This window comes from Neolamprologus brichardi, chromosome 18 (assembly GCF_056152115.1).
Source record: "Neolamprologus brichardi isolate AB-2024 chromosome 18, ASM5615211v1, whole genome shotgun sequence".
Taxonomy (NCBI): domain Eukaryota; kingdom Metazoa; phylum Chordata; class Actinopteri; order Cichliformes; family Cichlidae; genus Neolamprologus; species Neolamprologus brichardi.
Genome location: NC_142121.1, coordinates 27,939,079 through 27,963,324, shown reverse-complemented (window position 1 = coordinate 27,963,324; position 24,246 = coordinate 27,939,079). Strand labels below are relative to the sequence as shown.

Below are 24,246 nucleotides of genomic sequence, written 5' to 3'. Positions count from 1 at the left end.
TTATTTTCTCGTTCAGAAGGTTTTAAAAGTCACACCAGATGCTCACTATTTAACCCAGGGAGTTAACTCTTGCTGGGATATGATCCAGAATAGTGTCTCCTTCACACACACACACACACACACACACACACACACACACACACACACACACACACACACACACACACACACACCTGCAGGCAGGTAAAACACACAGTGCAGCTTTGGCATACTAAATTACTGCTACAACAAACTCCAGACCATAAACAGCTTTTAAACTCTAAAACAAGAGCCCAAAGAAAAAGGCTGAGTTGTAAAAGGGTCGTTTTCAAAGGCTGAATATGAACACAAAGTAGCCAATACCAGAGCCTGTGATGCCTGATCGCTCAGTAACAGAATGGCAGCCTGGAGACAATAAAGCTGTGTCTAAGAATTGACCAATAACATTGCAAAATCAATGTTTAAGCTCAAAGAGATCCTATGGAGGATGCAAAAAAAACAACAACAACAAAAAAATAACTAATAATGAAATCAGCGCCTTGAGCACATTTTTAAGCTTTGCCACATAAAGTGAAAAAGAAAAACCACCAACCAAAAACACAAACAAACAAAAAAACCCAAGATTATTCCCCACAAAATTGCAGCATGATACATCATAATGTGAATGACAGTAGGGCGGTGATAGCTGTAGTATGCTCAGCACCTCATCTCACAATCAAAACTGCATCAGGTACCTCGTTCACATTCATTCTGAATGACAGCATCGGAGCAAATTGTGTCTGGCTTTAATCTTGGGAGCAACATGTCTGGTGAATCCTGATGAAGCTGCGTCTTTGCTACAAGCTCTTTAGAAGCTCGTCTAATCAAAGCTGCTCCATGCTGCTAGCCTGCGGCTCCACTCTCGACAGCCCTCGGGGGGATTAAAGCTGATTTCCCTTTTGGCCAGAGTCACACTTGTGAGGGTCCAACTTGCTCTGGCGCAGGGTGAGAGTACTATCCTTGTCACTGACACTTTGCTTACTGTTGTTTGATGCTGGGCATGTCTCTGCGGCACCCTGGCTCATCTATCACAGTAACTGTGAATGGCGTATGGGGACAGCAGAGAAACAGAGGAAGGCTACTCCCCGCCTCCACCTTCTTTCACTATATACTTAGTAATCTGCGCTAACGCTGTTCCCTGAATGGAGACCTTGTGTTCTGAGGCTCCAGATGGGCAAAAACAACACAGCGCACACTCTCCAGTGGGATTGAGCTGAAAACTATAAAACAAGCTGGGAAGACTGTGAGGACATTTCTGATTTTGTGCAAAAGGAGACTCAAATGTAAATGTTTTGATAGCACAGTATTTGACTGCCAAACTATCAGCGCTAAATAATTAAGACTGTATTGTTGATTTTCTCCTTTCTTAAGCAATTTTCAGGTGCTTTAAATCCATAAAACTACACCAAAATTTTGGTAAAAACACTTATTTTAATTGCACATTGTGTATGTACAGCACAGTCTTGGACAACAAACCACACACTTGATGTAAACCGATCCAGCTGACAATGGATACAGGCCTGTTTTGTGGCAAGGAAATAGTACAAAACATCAAATGGAGGCGCTTAACTACACAGTTTATTTGCCTCGTACTCCATATAGTTTGGTTGTCTGGCACTGAAAGTTTGCAGGGCAGTGAGTATCCTGGTCACATCGGCACTGGACAGTTTGAGTCTGTGGCGGAGCAGGCAGGCGAACAGATCCACGTGAGGGGCCCCCGGAGGCGAGAGGCGGTTGACCCTGTAGCGCAGCTCCACCAGCTGCAGCAGGGCCGAGTCCTGCGATCCCTGAGTGTACGGGTAGTCTATCTGCAGAATCAAGTCCTGGATCGCCTCGGGGTCAAAGTGCACGCTGTAACCGAACAGCTGCATGCTGTTCACCTTCATGTAGCCGATGTTGTTGGAAGGCTCCACTTCCTCCAGAGGCTCATAGTACAGTGTCATGTTCCTGTTTCCTCCTGTCACTCCCACAGCGTCCCTGATATTACTCCTCAGGTAGAAATGAACCGTCTCAAAAAAGCTCTTCCATCTGTTTCCCAGAGTCAACGTCCAATTATAGCAGTCCAAGGGGATATCCAGCTTGCTCCGCTCCCAGTCGGGGTATCCGTGCTGACCTATCGGCATGGTCCAGCTCTCCGAATGGCTGCCCCCAAAGGGATTCACAAACAGCGACAGTGCTGGCTCAAAAGTGCTGTTTCTGGTGAGGCAAAATTGTAGCGTGAGTCCGAGGAGCATATGAACACGGTTGGACTTGACCCGGTTGCTCTTGAGCGTGAGCAGCATTCTTTTCCTCCACGAGGGATCAAACCAAGTGTTTACACGCACGTCGTTGCTCACAAACACAGCATGCAGGGCGATGCGGGGGTCACGCCGCTGGAGCAGGTAGCGCAGCTCCAAATCCTGCAGATCTCTGTCGCTCTCCAAACCCAGATAGGGGTCGGTGGGGTCAGGCACGGCTGACCGGCATACTCCCTGGGTCAGCGTGAAGCCGGGGTTACAGCTGGAACATCGAGTTCGGTTCTCTGTGGAACATGAGGCACAGCGGGGACCGTCACCCACCGAGCAGGGGATCAGACCCTGGCAAGGTGGATGGTTGTAGGGGCAGGAGCAGCTGCGGCTCTCATCGCTGTAAACACCAACCTGATTGTTCTCGCTGCAGTACAAGATGGAGAGAGCGTAGCTCAGCCAGAACTGCAGAGGCCTGAAGGAGAGACAACAAGTGTTTCAGTACAGCTTCAGGGATACTGCTGTATTGGTTATTATATAATAACTCATTTGTCTTTGTCACTTTGCATCTTTTTCATGTTTTTGTGATTATACAACAAAGAAAATGTTTTGCCTAAGAAGATTAATCAAGCTTTGCACAAACAATGTGTTGTTTTGATGTGCGGCAAAAAACAATTTGAGCCAAATTCGGGCTCAGCTGGAGTTATAACGGAAAATTGGATCAAAATGAATATTGTAATTTGCTGAATTCTCATTCTGTGGTGCAGACCCATGCCGCTACTCTTATTTCTATCTCAAGTTTGGACTACTTTTAGAAATATAGCCAGATAGGAACGCTTTTCAAAGAGCCCCATTATGTGTCTCACAGCATGAATTTGGAGATTTTATTATGTAGAATCAATAATGTCTTAAAAAAAGATTCTGTGAAACTGAACAAATCTTTGCAAGTAATAAAAGGCTGTGATCTTCAGGTCTTTGGGGGGCACGGCATCAAAAGAGGAAAAGCTCTAAAGATGATTCAGTGAACACAGTTCATTACTGCATCAAAATTCAATTCGATTTTATTTATAAAGCACCAAATCACAACAGCAGTCGCCTCAATGCACCTCAATGTAAGGTAAAGACTCTACAATAATAGAGAGAAAACCCCAGTAATCAAATGACTCCTTATTTGCAAGCACCTGGCAACAGTGGGAAGGAAAAACTCCCTTTCAACTTGAAGACATCTGCAGAAGAAACAGGCTCAGGGAGGCCAGAACCAGAGTATGCAAGTAATAACTCTATCGTGCAATAAAAGTCATATATTAACAAGGTCAAGGGACCAAGGACAGAAGTCGGACAATTTCAGCCTGAACAGGTAACCGGCTACAACACATGTACAGCAGCAAGCAGATAGCCATGCTAACGCGTCATTAGGTAAAGACACAATGAGGAGGTGGTGACCTAAATCACCTTCACGCAGCTGAACATGAACATTTCAAAGAAGCAAACAAAGGCAAAGTGGACAAAGCTAAAGCTATCTTGAATTCTGAGTCAGCCACAAGCTAGCAGCCTCGATATGAGCAAAGGATCAATGCAGTTATTAGGAAAACTACAGAGACGAGTGAAAAAGAGAAAAGGGTAGATTTCCTCCTATCTTCTGATGTTATAAAGTAAATATGACCTTCTTTTTGGAAATTACCAAAGTTCTGTCTTATGAGCTACAAAGGAGAGTTACCACCTGGCATTTAATGAGCCCACAGTTCAAAAGTTGAAGAGGTTCACTGGTGATCGTGGCACAGGTGACTTGCACATCTGTGAAACTGCCATTACTGCTGAGCAATATATGCAGCCGTCTTTTCCAGGGACTGTCTTGCTGATTTTAGCACGATAATACCAAACTCCATTCCTAATGTTGCTATAAAAATTGTCTGTGTGCCGAAGCGAGATCTTCTGGAGCATTAAGAAATGAAACAATTAAATGTTGTTTCAGCAGCAGGGACACAGTTTACCTGGCTTCAAATTGAACAATGACAATATTTTTTGTACCATTTTCAGATAAATGTAGGTTTTTAATGATTTTCAATGCTTGTGTTTTTATTTAAAATTTAACAGCATCTTGCTACTAACTTTTTGAAAACAGTGTAATTAAATTGAATGAAAGGACGCACACACACACACCAAGAAAAATGATCTTCCCAGTTATCCTAAACTACTATTGAATTTCTTTTTTACGAGCAGAAGGAGTCTGATAAAGAGTGTAATTGGATTGTGGACTGAGGAGACAGTGTCTGTGTTTGAGTAGTACACTGATGGATCGTGTCATTTAGTTAATTTCCCTGCCAGAAATAGCTATCAACACAGAGTGTTCATGGGAGAGGCATAAATCTGACTGGAGTTATGACCAACGTGGTCTCTGATAGGGCTGCTCGAATAGTCCGTCCAAGTGGCAGTGCTGCTGATACAGCAGCTGTAACAGTAAAAAGAAAATATAGGAATTATATATAAGCAAACTATATTAGTGTCCACGGGTTCTGATAAAAAAAAAAGAAAAGAAATGAGATGAGATGAGAGGTTTAAAGACGCTGGATTGATTGTGATGTAGTTTGAACCTGCCGACGGTGAAACGTGGCCGTTTGGCCAGCTGGGATTCTGTTCGTCTTTCTGAGGCTGGAACAGAGAAGCCGCTTCCCTCCTGTCAGCACTTTTCACCTCACTCCACAACTACTTTTCCTCAAGTGCCTTCTAATAAGTACCGTCTCGCTCTGCTGCTTTCTTTCACCGCCTGGTGCATAAATCATTTTCATAATTATAACTTTTGGGGAGCACCTTGGCTTAACGGGCAGCAGCATAAATACTCCTCCTTCGTGTTCCTTGCTTGCTTCTTACCTGGGCCTCTGCTGGATCATTTTGGGTTGTTTTCGGCACCTCTTGCTAAGGCTGAAGAGCTTGTTAGCGGTGCGGCGCGCTCTGGTGAGAAGCTGGTTGCTACTGGTCTCCAGCTGCCTGTATCGCTGTAGGAGGTTGGCATCCATCCTCCACAAGTGCTCCACGACAGATGTGTTTACAGCGAAATGGGTTGGCAGGTTCCCAACGAAGCTTTGGAACTCCTCTGGTAGGAAGGAGAACATGAATAAGTAAACTTTGCCTGTGGCCATAAACCGCAGGGTGACAATATTTTAAAAAAAAAACCCACACAAACGCAACCATTCCTCATTGTTTGTCCCCGAAAATCAAACAACCCAAAAAGGAGAAATAACAGCTGCAAAGTGCGGTGTGTTTTGATCTTTTATGCCTCTTTTTTTCAGGAGGGAACAAATGATTTTCATATTCTATGCCACACCTGTTGTCAGAATAAGTCACTGTATACCTTTAAGGCAACAAGTCTTATTAGAGAAATTGCTGTTTCTGACATCATTAATATGAAAGGGAGACATTTTGCCGCGTTAACGAGAAACGAGCGGTGCCCCTGATTAAACTTCTTTGACATTTTTTGATGCCGGAGGAAACTTATATCATGAACTGTGTCACCTCTCAGTAGTACAAAAACACGAAGCAGTGCATCCTCTCTGCCATTCTCTTTATACGCCCTTTCTAATCTCAAATACACAAAGAGACACAAACCCGGTGCACTCAGTGTCGACATCACAGGCAACAAACCTGCACTATAACTTTCTTCAAACATCTGAATAACCTACAGCACTGCGGTGTTTTGTGCTGTGATACAGTGGGCTCTGTTTTTAAAGCCGCTGCTGATTTTGTGCCGATGCATATCTGTGTAACTGCAGGGTAAGTGTCAGTCAAAGCTTCTAACTTCCTCTGCGATGGTTTTGTGTTTACGGTAATTACAGTCTGAAAAAGAAAGCAATAGCACATTATTATGTGCTTGGACAGAGGCCAGGTTTTGTGCAATAGCTTGTTCATTTGTTTAAGTAGATACTTTTTTATGGGGATTTTTGTGCACAGAGCTGAGAAAAATATTGTTCGAATCAAACAGTTCAGTGATTTCAGGTTTTATAGGCTGTTTTCCTATTGTGTCTAGTTAAATGGACACAAGATGAGTGTCTCCCCATAGGGAATTACTGGCATTATTTTAAAGATATAATTTATGAAAATTGTACAATGAAGTAAATTTAATAGGAAACAATCAGCCTGGCTCTGTCTAAAAGTATTAGTATCTGTTTTAAGGACCTCTGCAGGTCACCAGTCAAATAATATCTTGTTTTTTGTGTTAAAACAACATGTAGTGGATTTAGAGGGTCGCTTGTGAGACTATTCCTTGACTAAAAAAATACAAATCATGTTTGATATTTCCTGTACATGTTTTTATGTTCACAGCACTTTGATGAGAACAGAGGGATTTAAAAGAAAAATCACTAAGAGCAGCCCTGAGCAACTTGAGAGCATCAAAGCCGTCATTTGATTTGACACAATGACTGACAGGTCTCTTGATTTGAAGTCTGGCAGCTGTCAGAGTTTGACAGCTAAGAAAGGTTTCTGAACATAAAACAAGACTTTTGTTTTAGTTCTAAGACTAAACTTTAAAGTGTTTTGTTCTTCAGGAAAAAAAAATGACCGCAGTCCCAAAGCACGTACTTTTGAGGAGGATTTTAAAAGCCACTGTTCCACCCGTGTGTTTTCTTTTTTTTTTTTTTTTTGTGAAAGCACTTTTCAAGCTGACATTTTCAAGTCCCATTTTGAAGGAATTTCTGACTCACCAGATTCCTCAAACTCCTTGTAGGTCAGCCTCCAGGCGTCTCTGATGCGCAGCAGGTTGTTTTCCAGAGTGGCCAGGTCAGAGCGAGGACAGTTACACTGTGGGAAGTCCACGCTGCAGTCACACCAGCAGTCACTGTTCTTGCAAACAAACTGGCCCTCAGATTTGCAGCCAACGTAGTTGAGAGCTGCCTGAATGAAGCGGCTCCGCAAATAGCCTGGAAGGATGACCTGCAGCCCTGCGGAGCACCGCAGACGAGACACACGAGGGAAAAAATGAATAAACTATTAAACATGTGAAAGAGAGGCTGATTCATCCTCATAGAAAAAGCAGTCTGTGTAGCAAAAGTGAAAACATTTGAACACGTCTTGTTAGTTGCTGTAGTTTACTGTTGTCTAAAAATGATTAATCTTACATACATAATCCTGTGCTGTACTTCATGTATGTATTAATCCACCATGTAAAGCAGTCCTCTAGAAAGAGACTAGCTTATTTACGCCTGTTTGACTCAGCCTTTTCAGACGCTTACTTACTACTGGGAAGGAAAAATTAAAAAAATAACAAAAAAATAATAAAGTAGTTCTGTATTTTCAAAGATTTATATCTTTAGTATTAAACAGTGGATTATTGTAGATTGCAAGAAGGAAGTTGGAATGAACAAATATGTGAATGTTTTTTTTAATGGTTATGTTGATGCAGCCTTGCATCATATGTATACCCGGAGCAAGAGGCAGGGTACACCTGGAACAGGATCTCTCAGGAACATTTAGTAGCTATAAATAAAAAAATAAATAATAATTGAAATAATAACTACTGTAGCTATTTAGCTTAGCTTAGGGAGGCGATAACAAGCTTGGCTATATGTAAAAACCTCCACAACTGGCAGCTAATCGTTGTCTCGTTACTAACGATCGGCACACCAAAAAAGTACAAATGTTGAATAAAACATGCAAAATTGTATGCAGACTAATACAACTTATTTTATGTGCCGAAATCCTTTTTTTTGGATAAAAACATGGAGTCTTAGATCAGTCTGATCAAATTAACTATATTTTTCTGAAAAAAAAAAACCCCATGAGGGTTAATCACAAATGACTATTCTGCAAACTGTTTGAAGTCTAGATGAATCACGCGATGACCACAAATTCTGACTTCACCCTAACTCAAAGGCTCTGACTAATCCTAGATGGCTACCCAGGCGAGTGAAGCCTAGAATTTCCACTAGTGACCAGTCACCAGTGACAAGGTGATTCACGACAAGCAAATTGCTTTCTGTGTGGACAGCTCTCAACTGTCTTCAAAATGTGCATCAGCATCTTTAAATTCAAATGATCATGAATCAATGAAGCTTTCTAACGTGTGTTTAGCAGTGCGATGGCTGCAGTTACAGCCACACAGTGGTGATGTCTACCAAACATTAGTGTTACAATAGAGACTTACACATAACACTACACTTTCGTTTTAATGTCTTTAAATACAGGATTTAATTTAGAGGATAATAAAGAATTGGTTTTGGTTTAGAATTAATTTACTTGTACAATCGCATAATACTGTATTCTCAAATAAGTGCGCACGTTGTAGTTTACACTGTTATGTGTATGATTTACTCTTTGTTTTCTGAGTGACCTCAGTAGCAGCTGCTCCCACTCCCTTTGTTGATTAGCTAAGAGATGGGAAAAGAGGCAGAGCAAGCCTATATAAGACCTGCAAATTGGGTCATACCACAACTCTGGAACATGGGGGGGAAATGGAATTTGTTATGTTAGTTTCAGTTAGGGTTTGTTTGAGTTATTTGAGTTGAGTTGTTTGAGTTTGAGTCAGGAAGATCGTGAAGGACCTCAGACATCCCAACAACGGACTGTTCTCTCTGTTGAGGTCAGGAAAGCGATTCCGCTTCCTGAAGACCAACACAGAGAGACTGAGGAGGAGCTTCTTCCCGCAGGCGATACGGTCTCTCAATCACACCACCACACAGTACTGACCCACACATAGAGTTCTTACACACACACTGGACATTCTGGACATTGTTTTCACTTCATCACTTAAACCACTTTAAGCATATTTGCACTGCACAAGACACTATATAATGTGGATTGCACAACACTGGACATTATATTCCTCATTTCCAGTTAATACTTGTACAGCTGCTGTTATTGTGTGTATATATATATATTTATATTTCTTCATACATTCTTATATATTTCTATACTGTGTATTTTGTTGTACAGTTATTTTATTTTCAACTTTAATTTATATATTTTATCTTATTCTTTCCCAGTTAAATTTACCCTTCATTCTAATTTGTGTTGTACAGTTATCTCATTTTAAACTTAATTTTTATATTTTATTTTATTTTATTCCTTCCTGGTTAAATTTACCCTTTTTTATTTTCATATTTATTTCCTATCTTATTCATAGCCTTTTCTTTTTTCTTTAGGTCACGAGCAGTTGTCTAAGCATTTCACTGCATATCGTACTGTGTATGACTGTGTATGTGACAAATAAAAATTTGAATTTGAATTTGAATTTGTTAGTAGTATTGTTGTCAGCTTTTAAGTAGAGTTCTGTTACTTTGACCTCTTTTATGGGCCCAAGATTTAGATTTTTCTGTATAATTTAACCAAGTTTGTTTTTGGGTAATTAAAAAAAACCTTGTTTTTGGACTTTAACCTGTGCTTGACTTTCCTTCACTGCTCGGTCCATCACAAGCAGTGAAAGTGAGCGTGTTTCAGTTTTTTAGTGTAGTTTTGGTGCTTAAACCCAACCAAACAGCAAGTAAACCTGAAGTAAACACTGAATAAAAGTGACATTTAAAGCACTTCCACATGATACTTCAGTTCCAGTCTTCTAATTAAAAAAAGCTACCCCCATTTGATCTGCCCGCTCATCTAGACTTTGTCCTTTTAAGTGGAAACATTCCTGCATGTCATTACATGATTCATTCAAATGGAAGGGACAAATGTCCAATACGATTCTTTAGTTGGAGGACTTGGTGGTCATTATCATGGTTAGAGTTAGTCGGGGAACCCTTGGATATTCTGCTGATTTTTTCTCTGTTCTTTCCAACTGGAATGCAAGATAACCGGGTAAATACTTTGCATTCTGTCTGAGCTAATAAAAGGTTAATTAGTTTTGTGATTGCATTTCAGCAAATACCCTCTTTCAGTCTTCAGACAGTTTACCTACATGTAGCCAAAGCCCGCTCAAATTTTATTGAGCCAACAGAACGTGCTCTGCAGATGAACCACTGGCTCCCAAATCAATCTTAAGGTTAAAATTTACCCTGCAGCTGAATCTTGTTTTCAGGACTGTGAACCAACACGGAGCTGACTGTGTCCAGATTGTCATAGTTGCTGCATCCGAGCGGCCCGGTTCTTGTTTCAGTCACCTGGAAGCACACGAAGAGAAAACAGTGGTATGAGCGCTCGCTCTGTCAGCAGTCGCCCCCGTTTCCGCCCCTCCATCTGCGTTAATAGGTAGAAAACAACTGATAATCTTGGTTCTGCATGGATTACTTGAATATTTTCTTTTTCTAAAGAAAGGTCAAAAGAACATAAAAAGCCTCATCAAAGATGCATTTTATGTCTTAAAGGAGCTTGGTATTCAATGAGTCACGGCGAAGTAACACTGAAAAGGTCTTCAATTAGAAAACTTTCTCTCCTCGCACAGAATAATTTGTTCTGATGTGAGAGAAGGAAATCAACTTCCCTCTGACTGAGAAACTTTAAACTGACTCACTTCTCTGCATCTCTAACAGTAAACAATCCCAATGTTAAAGCTAGAAATTCAAAAACACATACACGCATGTCGGGTATTTATACCTTGTGGGGACATCTAATTGACATAATGCTTTCCCTAGCCCCTTACCCCAACCCTAACCATGAAAAATGAATGCCTAACCATAACCCTAAACCTATAACCCAACTGTAACCCTGTCACTAAAACCACATTTTGAATCTCAAAAATGCCTTCAAACTTGCGGGGACCAGGATTTTGGTCCCCATAAGGGCTGCTGGTCCCCACAAATGTAGGAATACACACACACACACACACACACACACACACACACACACACACACACACACACACACACACACACTCCTTCCCATTTCTCACCGAATCTCTGTTACCATATGTGATTTTAATGCACGGCTATTTATCTCATAAAATCTAGTGTTCATCTTCTTCTACTCTCCTCTCTTTCTCTCACGCTGATCTTCAGTCTGCCCAAACTCCACACCTGCTGCAAAATGGCAAATGAATTTATGTCAGGCTGGCTAAAAATTAATGGAATGATATCTTTAATCCATCAAGCTGATGCATAACCAGAGGAATGCGCTCTCATTTTGGGAGGGCACTTGTCTTCATCAGTGGCTACTCACTTTAGCGTCTACATTTGCCCCTCAGGCTGATTAATGCGCACACCCTAATAGCCACTTCAGACGATAAAATGGATGATTGGTGTTTCATACAACAGGACGCACAACCGCCCCTCGCTTCGCTCCCCTCTTTAAAGCTCGCCACAGAGTGCGGGGTAACTTAGAAAGCCTGCTTTGTGCAATGCTGCTTGAAGAGTCACTTAATTAGGGTGTTATAGGTGGTCAGCTATAAACAGTCAGACGCTTCATTTTTCAAAATCTGCCGTTCCAGTTTTCCTCGCATGCTGAGAGATTTTCATGATAATAAACCACTGGTGAGGGGAAAAAACAGGAAAAACAAATTTGAAAGACTTAGTGCTACCCTGCAGTCACAACAGGTGAATCTCCTAAGTGTCAGGCCAATTCTGTAAATAAGCATTCGCTCTTAATCCTACCTGATTAAATAAGTTATGGGAGAAAAGTCCCTGAGCTGGTATTAAAGGATTTATTAGTGTAAGTTGTCTTCAAGTTGAGTTAGCCAAATGTCCTGAATTAAAACTTTCTTCTGCAACTGTGTCACTAATCCTAAGAAACATCTGCAAGTTGATATTTAATTTTATATTATTTCACACTTTCATAACAATGCTTCATAGAACTGTGGTGAATTTAACTCCATTATATTTATTTTAACCATTTAATTTTCACCTTTAATCGTGATCATATATTAAAATACAGCAGCAAGGAAACTGATCAAAAACTAAGTTATTCTGTTGTTGAGAATAGAATAGAATAGAATAGAATAGCCCTTTATTGTCATTGTACATGTATAACAAATTGTAACTTGTTTTCTATGATTTTAGCAACACAGTACCTAATGAAATCAAATGATTTAGAGAATCTGGAGAAATCTCTGCGTGCAAGAAACAAGGCCCGAAATCAGTATTGGATACCTGTAACCTTTAGACCTGCAGGCTGCACTGCACTAACAACAGGCCTGATTTTGCCATGGAAATCACTGCATGGGCTCAGGAACGATTCAAGGAAACATTGTCTGTGAACACAGTTCATTGTGCCATCCACAAATGCAGCAAAGACACAAAATGAGAACACAATCCAGAAATGTAGCCATCATGTATTCAATTCAATTTTATTTATATAGCACCAAAACACAATAACAGTTGCCTCAAGGTGCTTTATATTGTAAGGTAAAAACCCTACAATTACACAAAGGAAACAGAGAAAACGCCCTCAATCATATGACCCCTTATGAAGAAGTGCTTTGGCGACAGCGGAAAGGAAGAACTCCCTTTTAACAGGAAGAAATCTCCAGTAGAACCTGGCTCAGGGAGCCACGACCTGTGTGGTCAGACGACTCAACACAGGAAATTCTTTTTGGAAAACATGGATGCCACATCATCACTGAAGAGGAGAGGGCTTGCACATCCGGAAAGATGCCATCAGTGTTTAAAAGGTATACGCTAGTTTTAGAACAACATATGCTTCCACCCAGATGATGTCTTTTTCAGGGAAGGCCTTACATATTTCAGCAAGACAATGCTAAACCACATACTGCATTTGTTACAACAGCATGGCTTCACAGTAGAAGAGTCCTGAACTGGCCGACCTGCAGTCCAGACCTCTCACCAGCTAAAAACATCTGGCATTCATAACGAGCTAATATTTTTCTTAAAATGATACATTTTTCTCAATTTAAACATCTGACATGTTTTCTATGTTCTATCATGAATATAATGCGGGTTTGAGAGATTTGCATATCATAGCATTCTGTTTTTTCTTTCCATTTTAAAGAGACTCCAAACTTTTTCAGTGTGTTTGTTTGCATTCAGCGTATCTAAGATCATGTAGGCATGTAAGCATATGCTTCAAATGTCAGGTCAAAGTGGAAATACTACAACACGGGGTTACATGGATACTGTAACTTAAAAGGAAACTAAAGAAAAAAAACACTGCCTTAAAAAAACCCAGTATTTCACTGATCCATACTGACCCACGCCGGGTCAATTTAAGCCAACCGACGAAGACAGAAGTTATTTTCTTTCTCCCCAAAGTCATTCCCCGAAGCCACGTTCAGTTTAACAGAAACCAAAAACCCACCCAGCCCGACTCCGAGTTTCATATCAGGCTTTCCCTCATGCAAATGCTTGAGGCTAACAAACCGCAAGGCAGGAGAACAACACGGCTACCTTCAGGCAGTGAATGTCTGGCGTTTCATTTCCCAGCAGATTGCTGCTGTATTTACAATTTCCCTCCTTCAACATACCCGTATGGCAGTGGATGCGATTTGGAGGTGGTGTAGCCTCCGCAGGGTGCTCTCTCTGTCTGTGAAGTAGGAAGCAGCCAGCTGGTGGAGAGTTTCCAGGGTCACGGTCCCTGTAGTATTTGAGTTCCTGTTGCTGCCCCGGCTGCCCTCGCCCCCTGAGGGCGAAGACTCCTGGCTGAGCTTCCTTTTGTCCACAAATATTGTCAAAGACTCCTCCCCTGGTAACATTTAGGCAGAGGGATGAGAGGTTCATTAGCTCCAGCAGAACGCCACTAATCACCTTTCATTAGTATCTTTTCAGACTAGATAGAAAAGCACAGTAGTCATTAAGTACTGTGGGGGAACTGATGGTTTGGATGATTAGAGGAAAAGGCACAGGCAAGGTCTCTGCATCTATTAAACTCCTGGTGAATAAAGAGAGCTCACTCACCATCGTTAATCAGATTTCCTTAATTATTTCAATTATTTTAATTACAACGGAAAAAAATGACTTGGAAAACAAAATCAGATCCCAGGTCAGCGCCAGGCTGTTCTTAAAGATGAATTCTATATAACGGTCAAATCACCAGCAGTGAGAAGAAAAAAAGACACGTTTGATTAAGTATACGATTTATAGATTCACGTGCACTTTGGAAAGTCAGCCCTGATAATGAAAAGTGCAGTCTTTTTGTGATGCCGTTCAACTTCCTACCCTAGTAGTTAATTTCTTTCTGCAACTCACCTCATCTTCCTCCTGTTATATTTTCCCAGGTCTTTCTCTCCTATAGTACCTGAACAACGTTCACCAGAGAACAGATTTGAAAATAGCTGCATTCACTACTGAGTCAAGAGGACATTAATAAATTCTTTTACTTTCCCTCAAAAGCGACTCAGGTTTGAGCCAGATGAGGAATGAGTGCCTTTTGAAGGGAGCTGCAGGTGCTCTTCAGCGAACCTTAACAACATGCCTTAACTGTCACAGCAGGTCTGAGTCACTTTATCAGTACTTACTTTATTGGCGCTGTTCTCCAACTGTTTCCTCACCACTAGCGCTCGAAAAGCATCGCTCCGTGCGGCGTGACCTTTGTAAATTCGAAAGGTTCTGCGATAATTCGTATTTAAACTTGCAGGGAAATAAAGCTCTTCGAATTAAATTTAATTAAACTGTCAGTGCAGCTGAACCTCTGTAAGGACAGTACGCTGTCAGTGTATATGAATACGCCCACCTCCAGTCAAACAAGGATCAATACAAATGTTCCTTATAATGAGCCAGACTGTTAGTCTTTCTTATTTCCCTACAGATGGGATTATATGTGCCTCAGAAGAGCCACGCCAGTTTAACCTGCCCTCACCTCCCCCATATAAAATATTCAATCATCCATCTGATTCTGTTTCTGCTCATGTCTGGTTTCCAACCAGGCAGCTGTCCTCACCTATGAAGATGTTAAAAAGATGTTAAAAGATGTGGCTAAAAAAGCCCTGTGAAAATGTGGCATCTTATCTCATCTTATGCTCTTAAAAATCATCTAGAAAGGTGATGAGCATTTTTCTTTTTCCAAAATGACACAAAACTGTTGCGCTGTTAAATCACATATTTACGTTTTCTGATCTGGCCCTGCTTTGGTGAAGGCTAAGAATCGTTTTCGTTCAGTTTGGTCTGCTGACATCGTCTTAACTCTGAACACTGCTATAGCCGAGTATTACAGCAACAGTCATATGAAACGAGTCACACTGATCAAGCATCCCTTGTGGCAGGTGGTTATCAAAACTCTTACATGCGATGATTGCAAAAATAACAAGCAAACAGTCTTATGCTTTGAAGATCCACATTTTGTTGATGCATCTATCCGCTCTGACCTCTGAGACAATGCGTCCTGCAGACTACAGTGCTGCCAAAAAAAAAATCTAATAACAGTTCACCTGAACTTGAACTCATTCAGTTTTTGAGCGATGTAGCTGATGTTTGTAGGTGGTAAAGGTGACTCTGGGTAAAACAGACGTCTGGTACATGAAGTGTTGATAGTGTTTATTTTATCAGGAAGCTTCTATATTGCCTTTTAGGAGGACCATTTGCGCAGTATAAACTGGGTTTCAGTCTATCTGACAAGAACTTCTCAAAGCACTGGGAATTGTGACTTGTGTGACGTTGTTATACGTCAACAACACTTTGCGACTATTGCATCTTTGTGGGTGGGTTTCATGATGAATTTCTAATAATTTTGTAGACACTAACAGACAGAGTGCATGGCCAGTGTTGGTTTTCGACCAGTTGCTGTATTTTGGGGCGTAAGAGAAAACTGCCAGCTACTGTTTTTTAGCCAAATACTTCCCTCAAATCAGTGCCGTTCATTTACAGCATGCTCTGTGATAGCAGTTAGCTTAAGAAAAGAAGAGAAAAACTAATTGCTTATAAATGACAGCATTTCACAGCAGTGACAAACCTCTGTTCACGGAGCTGTGCCGGTTTGACAGCTAAACAAAAATATCATATCTGTCGATCTCCACTCCCACAAATCACTTGTTGTACGCTAATCTGGGGCGATTTGATTCCTTTTTGTACGCCAAAAAACACTGATCCAGAAAAATCATTACATGCTTTGTTGCTTCAAAAGCAGCAGACAGTAAAAAATCAGTGCCCCATATGCTAGAAAAAAAATGAACAAAAATCACATTAGAGGCTATGTGGATCAGGCTCGCTTTGAAGCTCAGACTACCCTACTGTACCTCCCAGAGTGGCGGAGAGGAGAAAGTGGGTGCCGTATTTCTTGATTAGACTCTCTGTAATCATCTGAAGGGTCGGTCTCCTCCCCAACTGCCGGATGGCGTGCACAAAGTCAGGGTCGAGGGGCAAAGCCAAACCCCTGCCGCCACCAAAATTGTCCAGCTTCTCCACAGCCAGGCTGTTCACCTTCCATCGACCAAATTCCCTAGAAACACCACACACACACACACACACACACAGAGGTTTGCTCACTCTGTTAAGGTCTTTAATTGCGTGTAAGGCCCCGGGCTGCTATTTAACAAGCTGCGTTGAGAGGAAAGCAATATTTGAAAGTGTGTTACCCTCACTGAGGCACACGCTGCTATATACTTATGGCTCACATACATGGTGGACACAGAGGAAGCAGTAACGCCAAGCGATGAAGCTGTAATCCTCAGCGGAGCTTAACAATATGCCTCTGATGTACAAGAAACTACCCTGAAAAACCTTTTTTGTATTTTTTTTACTTAAGGGATTATACGGCAAGTAGTGATTGAATGTTTATAGACTGTTAGATTTTTACCTGCCAATTGTAAAAAAGGATGTTATATAAGAGAGCTGTTTCTTTCTTCTTTTTTTGGCCTTAAATGCTCTCATTTGATACTCATGTAACAGTATTTATTATATAAGAGTGGATACATTGTATAGATTGTTGCAATACTGCAACAATCTGTTCTACTACTAGCACTGGGTTTAGCAGCTATGATTTAACCATTCAATCTGCACTTTAATAGAGCACCGCTCTATTAGAGCTCTGCCAACTTGCTAACTAGTTTTCATGCACTTTTAATCCAAGCAAGAAGGTTTATTTTTCTGTTTTTTTTTTTGTTTTTTTTTTATGGCAACCCGAGGCCTTAGGCTGTGGACAGCAGACTGTTAGCGGATTTAAAAAACAAGACATAGTGTGCACATTTGTCTTAATCTTTGGACATAAGTTGCTGGCTGTACAGCAAATATATTTGGAGTGCAAATATATCACTGATCTCAACAGATTACCAGCACTCATTCTCAGAACCATATAGTAAAAAATAATAGATCAGGCTGACAAAAAAATAAAAATATGAATAGATTGCTTTTCAACCTGCCTATTTGTTAAATCTTAAAAGCTTGTAGATCACTCTGGCTCAAAAGTAATAGTAATGCAGCACAGATTTATCCTCATGTTCCTCCAAAAATCAAACGTGTGGATACCCTCCCCCTCCCCGTGTATAAGTGCACCAGGTTGAGAATCACTGTTACGGTTGACCGATGTCAGCTTTGAGTAACCTGCGCCTGGGTACAACAAAACTCGTTGGGTTCCAAAGTGGCAACCCCCACAGCATCAGGAAAGGTGCAAAAAAAAAAAAAAGAAAGAAAGAAAGAAAATAAAGCCCCACGACATCAGCTGCCATGATTTGTCACCCCGTGCCCTTTAGACACGAGCCTCGCTGAACTCTAGATACTCACAAACCCTCGCTCTCCATTCCCCACACAGCCCCTCCCTCTGCAGCGTCAGTTAACATCCACCTCTCCCACAGTGCTTGCCTGCTGCTCTGTGTACCTCCCTCTCCTTCTGGGAGGTCATCAAATCACTGCCATGAGAAAAATGATCGGCAAAGAAATAATTGGGGGAACCGGGACTGTGTGGAGTGTGCCATTACGGCCAATCATCGTAACGAGGGGACAGGATGAGTGTCTGTCTCTGGTGGACAGATGGATATTGCAGATCTAGCCCAGGGTTAGCCTACAGCTACTCCATCAGCATGCACTGGTGGAAAAACAGAAGCGCTGTAGGAATGGGCCGGCTTATGTAAACGTGGAGGCTTACTGTACGCATAGAAAGCAATCAGAAAGTGATGAAAACACTTTATTGGGGGGGGGTTGAAACTATACAGGAGCAGCTGTATGGGGGGGAGCTAGCTGACAGCGTAATCGCATGCTTTGCTTCCACATGACTGACAGCCACGTGAGCTTTAGTATGGTGTGCAGCTATTACAGAGGTCAGAGCAGAACTGCAATTTAAATCCCCCGGCACTTTAACAAGCACACCTATAGAAAACATGAAGTGTCTACAGCATTGTAGGGAGTGCATAAAATACAGTTATTATACATTTTTCTGAAAAAATGCCTTCAGTGTTCCCACAGTTTATTAAATGCCCTCCTTTATCTCTAAACCATTAAATAAGTCACATTAGGCAGAGAGGATGAAAACTGCTTTAAAAAGACTCTCCTGTCAGTTATCATCTTGTTACAGCAGGTTTTTTATCTCAGTTAGAGTCATCCTTAAAATCCTTAATCCATAATCCTAAAACCAGCCTTTGGCTTAAAAAATGTGAGCAAGGCATCTGAGAGGATACAGGGCTGACTGCTGTAGGGTGAAAGACCCTTAAGAGGTGAGATGTCAGCCAGTTATTACCAGTGATGAGTGCCTTTCCAGTCCAAGCTGTCTGCTTCTTTGATACTTTTTTTTAATGATTTCCAGTAATTACTGGAAACAAGGAGGCTCAAGTCAGAGGACTCTTGGGACATTGTCACACCGGGTCCATTGAAAAAACACAGGTGTCACGACGAGATAAACACCAGAGTCTTAAAGATTTCTGGGAAAAGATAATGGAGCGATTGATTTATAGCACAGCTAAAGATGCACACAAAGTCTTTCTTTCACTTTGCTAAACCCTTGGCGATTTTCTTCTTCTTTTTGCCACAGAAATGAAAATTTCTCCTCAAATCGACCCCGCAGGACTGCAGGGACAGTGACAAAATATCAACACACACGGGTCCCCCACACGAATTATAAACACAAAATATAATTCAGACCTTTTTACTGCACGACTGCAACTCAAACCCCCGAGCCATAAAGAGAATGATCGATAAATACCTAAAAGTTCAACCAGAGCAGAAATATATTGCTTTAGGAAAAGTTTCTGGAAAGGCAGCAAAGTGCAGCTGACAGATACTGCAGGAAGTCCCTGAAGGGATGAAGCTAGACTGTTCACGCACAATCCATGGCATTAACTCTTGCTGCAGGGGTCATTTAGAAACACCAGCAAGAGCAAAAAGCACCAGGTTAAAAAGAAGAAGATAATAAAGAAACAAAGCAAAAGAAAGGAGTAAATGCCTGCTGCTATTCAGATGACAGATGAGCTTTCAGCAGGAAAGGGCCCTCTGCATGCTTACAGCAGTTCTTCTGATTTGCTCATCAGCTTGCAACTAATTTGGTGCAGGTGCGGTACCTGTGAGAGCAATCCTGAGAGTGTGCAGGATTGCATTCCACACACACTACAGCAGCTGCTGTCACTGATAAGTTGCTCTCTTGCTGAAATTGCTCATCAGTAAAATTATCCAGTAACACGTCTGAAATAAAAAAAAAAGGCAAGTAGCCTACTTATAATCCACACCTGAAACTCTCTCACACACAAAACATTACACGCGTTAAACACACACACTTCTCACCTATAGATCTTGTATCTGGTGCTGAAGCCCTGCTGGTACCTCTCCGCAGCCTCTGTGTACTCCAGGGACTGCTGGAAGGGGCCCTTATCCGACAGCAGCCAGCCCAGGGAGCCGGGGGAGCCGTCGCCTCGTCCGGCGGCTGCGGCTCCAGTGGCGGTGGCGGCCCTGGAGGTCCAGCAACAGCACCAGCAGAGCCAGAGGCTGAGAGCTGCCCCCTCCCATAGCAGAGACAGCCGCTTATGACTGATTCTCTGACAGCTCATGCTTCACCCAGCGACACCTCATTCTCTCCAGACTGAGAGGAGAGGACAGATAATCAGGGCTGAAAAGTAGCGCGTCACGCTGATCTGGAGGTTTGTCGGAAAAATTATTTCAAAGCAGTGACACCTCAGAGTTAATGAACAAGAAATAATAGCAATTAAACGTTTTTCCTTCTCCTCCTCCTGCCGAAGACACACTCACCTGATTTGCAATAAGAACCAAAAGGATGCGCCCGAAGATGAACTCCTGCGATCTCGCCACAGCCAAGAATAAAAGCTCTCCGAATCAGCGATCCGACACAATGAATGAATTCGTAATGTGTCCTCTCTTCACAGAGAGCTACTCCAACTTGGGTATTTTTCTGCTCCCGCCCAACTTTTTTTTCTCTCTTTTCTTTTCTTTTTTTCTTTTATTTCGGAAGACGTCGCTCCAGCATCCGCGCATCCGTCCGCTCCTCGGTGAGAAGTTGAAGCGGCGGAGGCGGTGAGACGGCGGAGTTCATTGCGAGGACGTCCGTGCGGTCACAGATAGTTCCAGAGGTTGAACGCGGAGGGGGGGGCAGATTTAAACAGAATGAGTGGGACACCCTGTAGCTCTGTTTGATCGCTAAATTGTCTGTTTAAAAAGATTTAAAAGAAAAAGACAAATCTTGACAGACGCTGTAGGCGCTTATATCTCCTCTTTGCTGTGTGAGCTGGTGGATGAATGAGTGCCTGCTTCAACAAAGAGACCTTTTCTTCCCTATTTTTTTTTTTCCAAGAGAGATAGCAAGAGGGCGAGCAAGTGCATCATGATGAGGCTGGCAGGGTAATATATACAGTATGATCACTGAGTGTACTTAAGTTTGGAGATGAGTGGAGTGATGATGCATCAGGACTGCATCCATCACTCACCATTATCTTCACTTTATTCATTATTATTTCCCATCACAGCTTGTCTCTCCCTGGGTGAATATTGCCCATTAAAGGTCTTTAACGGAGTCTGATAATAGGCTAATTATCTCGCGGTGTTTCTTTTGTCCCCCCCCCCCTTCCCTTTACTAGTCCTGTGCCACAGCTTCAGGGCCTGCAGCTTGCATGACTAAATGGCACACACACTTGCACGTTGCTGGGTTTGCCGGGGAGAATAATTACAGGCTATTATCGGGGAGCAGGTTTCTTGGGTTGTGTGATTCAGGTTCAGGGGTACACTCGCTATTCCACACCAAGCATCATAATTTGGGAAAAAAAAATACAGCTTCTCCAACAAAAATGGATGTTTCATTTCCAGAAGAAGGAGAGGAAATGTTCGACCTGTGGCTTGCAAAATAATTATATTTTGAATGTTCAAACCATTTGCGAATGAACGTGAGATTTTTTTTAATGATGGTTTTTCTTTTATGGGACATGGAGCTTTGGATCCTCCCCCTTTTTCGGGGGATCCGGTCACCTTTAGGGTGGGGCAAACACTGTGAGTGTGTAGCACAAAGTGGTGCTCATCTACAGTGCTGAGAAGCAGTCTGACATTTTCATTTCTACCTTAAAAATAAAAATACAATAAAGCGTGCATGTTTCTGAATTGCTATTTACTATGTACAGACCAGAAATAGATGATATTTCCAACATTCTTTGCTAAGCAAATACAATAAAGATAAAATGAAACTTAAGTTTACTCTAATGGTCTCCTGTGTTATCATGTGGTAGTCTTTATATACTGCCTCATTCTTTTTGATTTCTCTGTTATTTCTTCCGCTCTTCTTTCTGGTTTCCACTTTTCGCTTTCAGTTTGGATGCATTCATAGAATAGCATGACTTTTTTTTAAAGCCACATATAACAGTTTTAATGATTTTTATCCAGTTCTAACACATATACAGTTTCACCTCACACCATATTTCCCCCCTGTGCAAAATGAAAAATACAAAAACTCAATTTCTCAGACTCATACTGCCGCTTCATTTTCTTTGTAGTAGCTTCCATCAAATTCACCAAAATCTGCAAAGCTTGCAACTTTCTGTGACTTTTCCCTCATGAGTATGCTGTTAGACAGGGTAACCTTCTTCTGACTACAATAAAAAACCTTCCCTTCATATACATTGGGTAAAAGCCAGACTTTAGAAAAGTGCTTGTCAGTTGATCCACAAGTACTGACAGGGACTAGAAAGAGACTGGGTTCCCTTCATTGGCTCCTGTTAGCTTCAGAATTGGGATTAAAATCCTTCTCACAACGTCTTGACTAATAGCCTTCATCCCATCTTAACCTTGTAGCACCATATAACCCCAACAGAGCACTTTTCTCTCATACTGCTGGTTTACTGGTGGTTCCAGGGATATTTAAAAGTAGAATGGGAGGTAGTTTTCGGTTTTCAGGCCCCTCTTCTGTGGAACCAGCTCCCAGTTCGGATTTGGGACAGACACCCTCTCTACTTTTAAGATTAGGCTTAAAACTTCCCTTTTTGGGAAGGCTGTAGCTCAGGTGGCAGAGCAGGTCAGCCACTAATCAGAAGGTCGGTGGTTCGATTCCTGGCTGCATGCCAAATATCCTTGGGCAAGATACTAACCCCATGTTTGCCTACTGGTGGTGGTCAGAGGGCCCGGTGACGCCAGTGTCCGGCAGCCTCGCCTCTGTCAGTGCGCCCCAGGGTGGCTGTGGCTACAATGTAGCTTGCCATCGCCTGTGTGTGTGAATGACTGAATGTAGTGTGAAGCGCTTTGGGGTCCTTAGGGACCAGAAAAGTGCTATACAAATGCAGGCCATTTACCATTTTACCATTTTTTGATTAAGCTTATAGTTAGGGCTGAATCAGCTGACTCTAAACTCTTCCTTAGTTATGCTGTAATAGGCTCAGGCTGCTGAGGGCTTCCCATGATGCGTGTTTCTTCTTCTCTTCTCTCTTCTCACTCTATATGTGTTTAACCATCCCTTTGAGTCATTAGTTATTATTAATTTCTGGGTCTTTTCCACAGAGCGACCCAACTGGTTAGAGCAGATGGCCGCCACGCCATGACTGTCTCCAAGCGCTTGCTCATAGGGGGTCGTCTGATTGTTGGGGTTTTGTAGGGTCGTTGCCTTACAATATGAAGGGCTTTGAGGTGACTGCTGTTGTCATTTGGCTCTGTATGAATAAAATTAAATTGAATTTGATTGTTTCGAATTGAATTTAGTCGTCCAGAATCAGTGAAAATGTGGGACAGTGTCTCAAGGACAGGAGGATGGTCCCACATAAAGGGAGACATCTGTTAGCCCTTCTAGTCACGCTTGCAGCATCATCACAACTACCTCCCGCACAAGATTTTCACAAAGCTTAATGAACTGAGAGGAGCCGCTGCTGTAAACCAATTATTAAATCAAATTAAGAGGAAAAAGCGGGATATCAGTTCTTTCTGTTTCAGTATTGGTGTCGACAGGTGCAGGAAATTATCTCTAATTAGACTCTCATGTCTCCTCTTCAGGGCCACAACAATAAAAAGCAGATAAATTCCAGAGCGAGCCTACATCACGCTCGCCACTAGATACCTTTGTCTCATCTTGTCACCCTGTTTGTCATCCTCACTAAAAAAAGCCTGATTGACATCTGTTAAATGGGCTGCAAGGAGAGTCTGTTAACAATGATGGGGTTAAATCAATAGTCTGCTTCAATTGATTTCCCTTTTTCTTTAATGTTGTTAGGCAAGCACTCCTAGGATGTCAGGGGAAGCTCTTTTTTCTTTTTTTACTCCCTTTTTCAAACTCAAAGGAAGACAGTTTTTCAATTCAGTGACAAGGGGTTACATCTTTAAAGCCTAAATGGTTTTAGTCACTGTAAGTGCCGCTGACAGACATCTGGACCGTCTCAATCAACTGAAATGCTTTGAAATTTAAAGCAGCAGATAGTTTTCTTGTAATCTGCCAACAGGGGGATTTGCCTCCCCAGGTAGTCGACTGTTGCATTCGGGACATCTGTAATGATAGTGAAGACGGTGTTTGATGGTGCAACAAAAGAAATACATTAAATATTCCAACAAGGAATTTGTGTGGAGAGGGAATATGAGAATTGAAAAAGACTAAATGAGCTTTTCCCCTCAGGGCTACAGACTGTTATAGTCTTCTGAAATCTGGGTCTTTGTTGTCTGTGTGTGGTGTAATTGAAAAGTTCCAGCCCCTGTTTCTTCCTCTGTCTTTCACACTCTTATTCTTTCCCCTCTCTATGCCCACTTCCCTTCCACCAGCCCAAACCAGCGGTCTTTCTTTTTCTCTTCCAGCGTCTTCGCTTTTCGCC

At 41.9% G+C, this 24,246-nt stretch overlaps 1 protein-coding gene across 2 annotated transcripts; it reads right to left on the bottom strand.

The window, feature by feature from the left end:
- Positions 1-1,436: 1,436 nt before the first annotated feature.
- Positions 1,437-20,492, bottom strand: brinp3b (BMP/retinoic acid inducible neural specific 3b). 2 transcript variants are annotated; one of them, XM_035905966.2, is made up of 8 exons: positions 20,213-20,492; positions 19,751-20,097; positions 16,282-16,484; positions 13,579-13,796; positions 10,222-10,327; positions 6,941-7,177; positions 5,112-5,334; positions 1,437-2,718 (listed from the first exon to the last, which is right to left on the bottom strand). In XM_035905966.2, exons 2-8 carry the CDS (start codon positions 20,011-20,013, stop codon positions 1,584-1,586), a joined length of 2,385 nt encoding a protein of 794 aa, XP_035761859.2. In that variant the 5' UTR covers positions 20,014-20,097; positions 20,213-20,492; the 3' UTR covers positions 1,437-1,583. The 2 variants fall into 2 exon arrangements, with proteins under 2 accessions (XP_035761859.2, XP_006786934.2); XM_006786871.3 differs by having other exon boundaries at positions 19,751-20,045.
- Between the last annotated feature and the right edge of the window lie 3,754 nt (positions 20,493-24,246).

Excerpts from the sequence above, each read along its gene's own strand:
- brinp3b (XM_035905966.2), bottom strand. The coding sequence starts at position 20,013 with ATGAGCTGTCAGAGAATCAGTCATAAGCGGCTGTCTCTGCTATGGGAG. Across the intron at positions 16,485-19,750 it reads ACCAGATACAAGATCTATAG|GGAATTTGGTCGATGGAAGG; the intron begins GTGAGAAGTGTG and ends TGGTGTTTCTAG. Across the intron at positions 2,719-5,111 it reads ATGATCCAGCAGAGGCCCAG|GCCTCTGCAGTTCTGGCTGA; the intron begins GTAAGAAGCAAG and ends TCTCTCCTTCAG.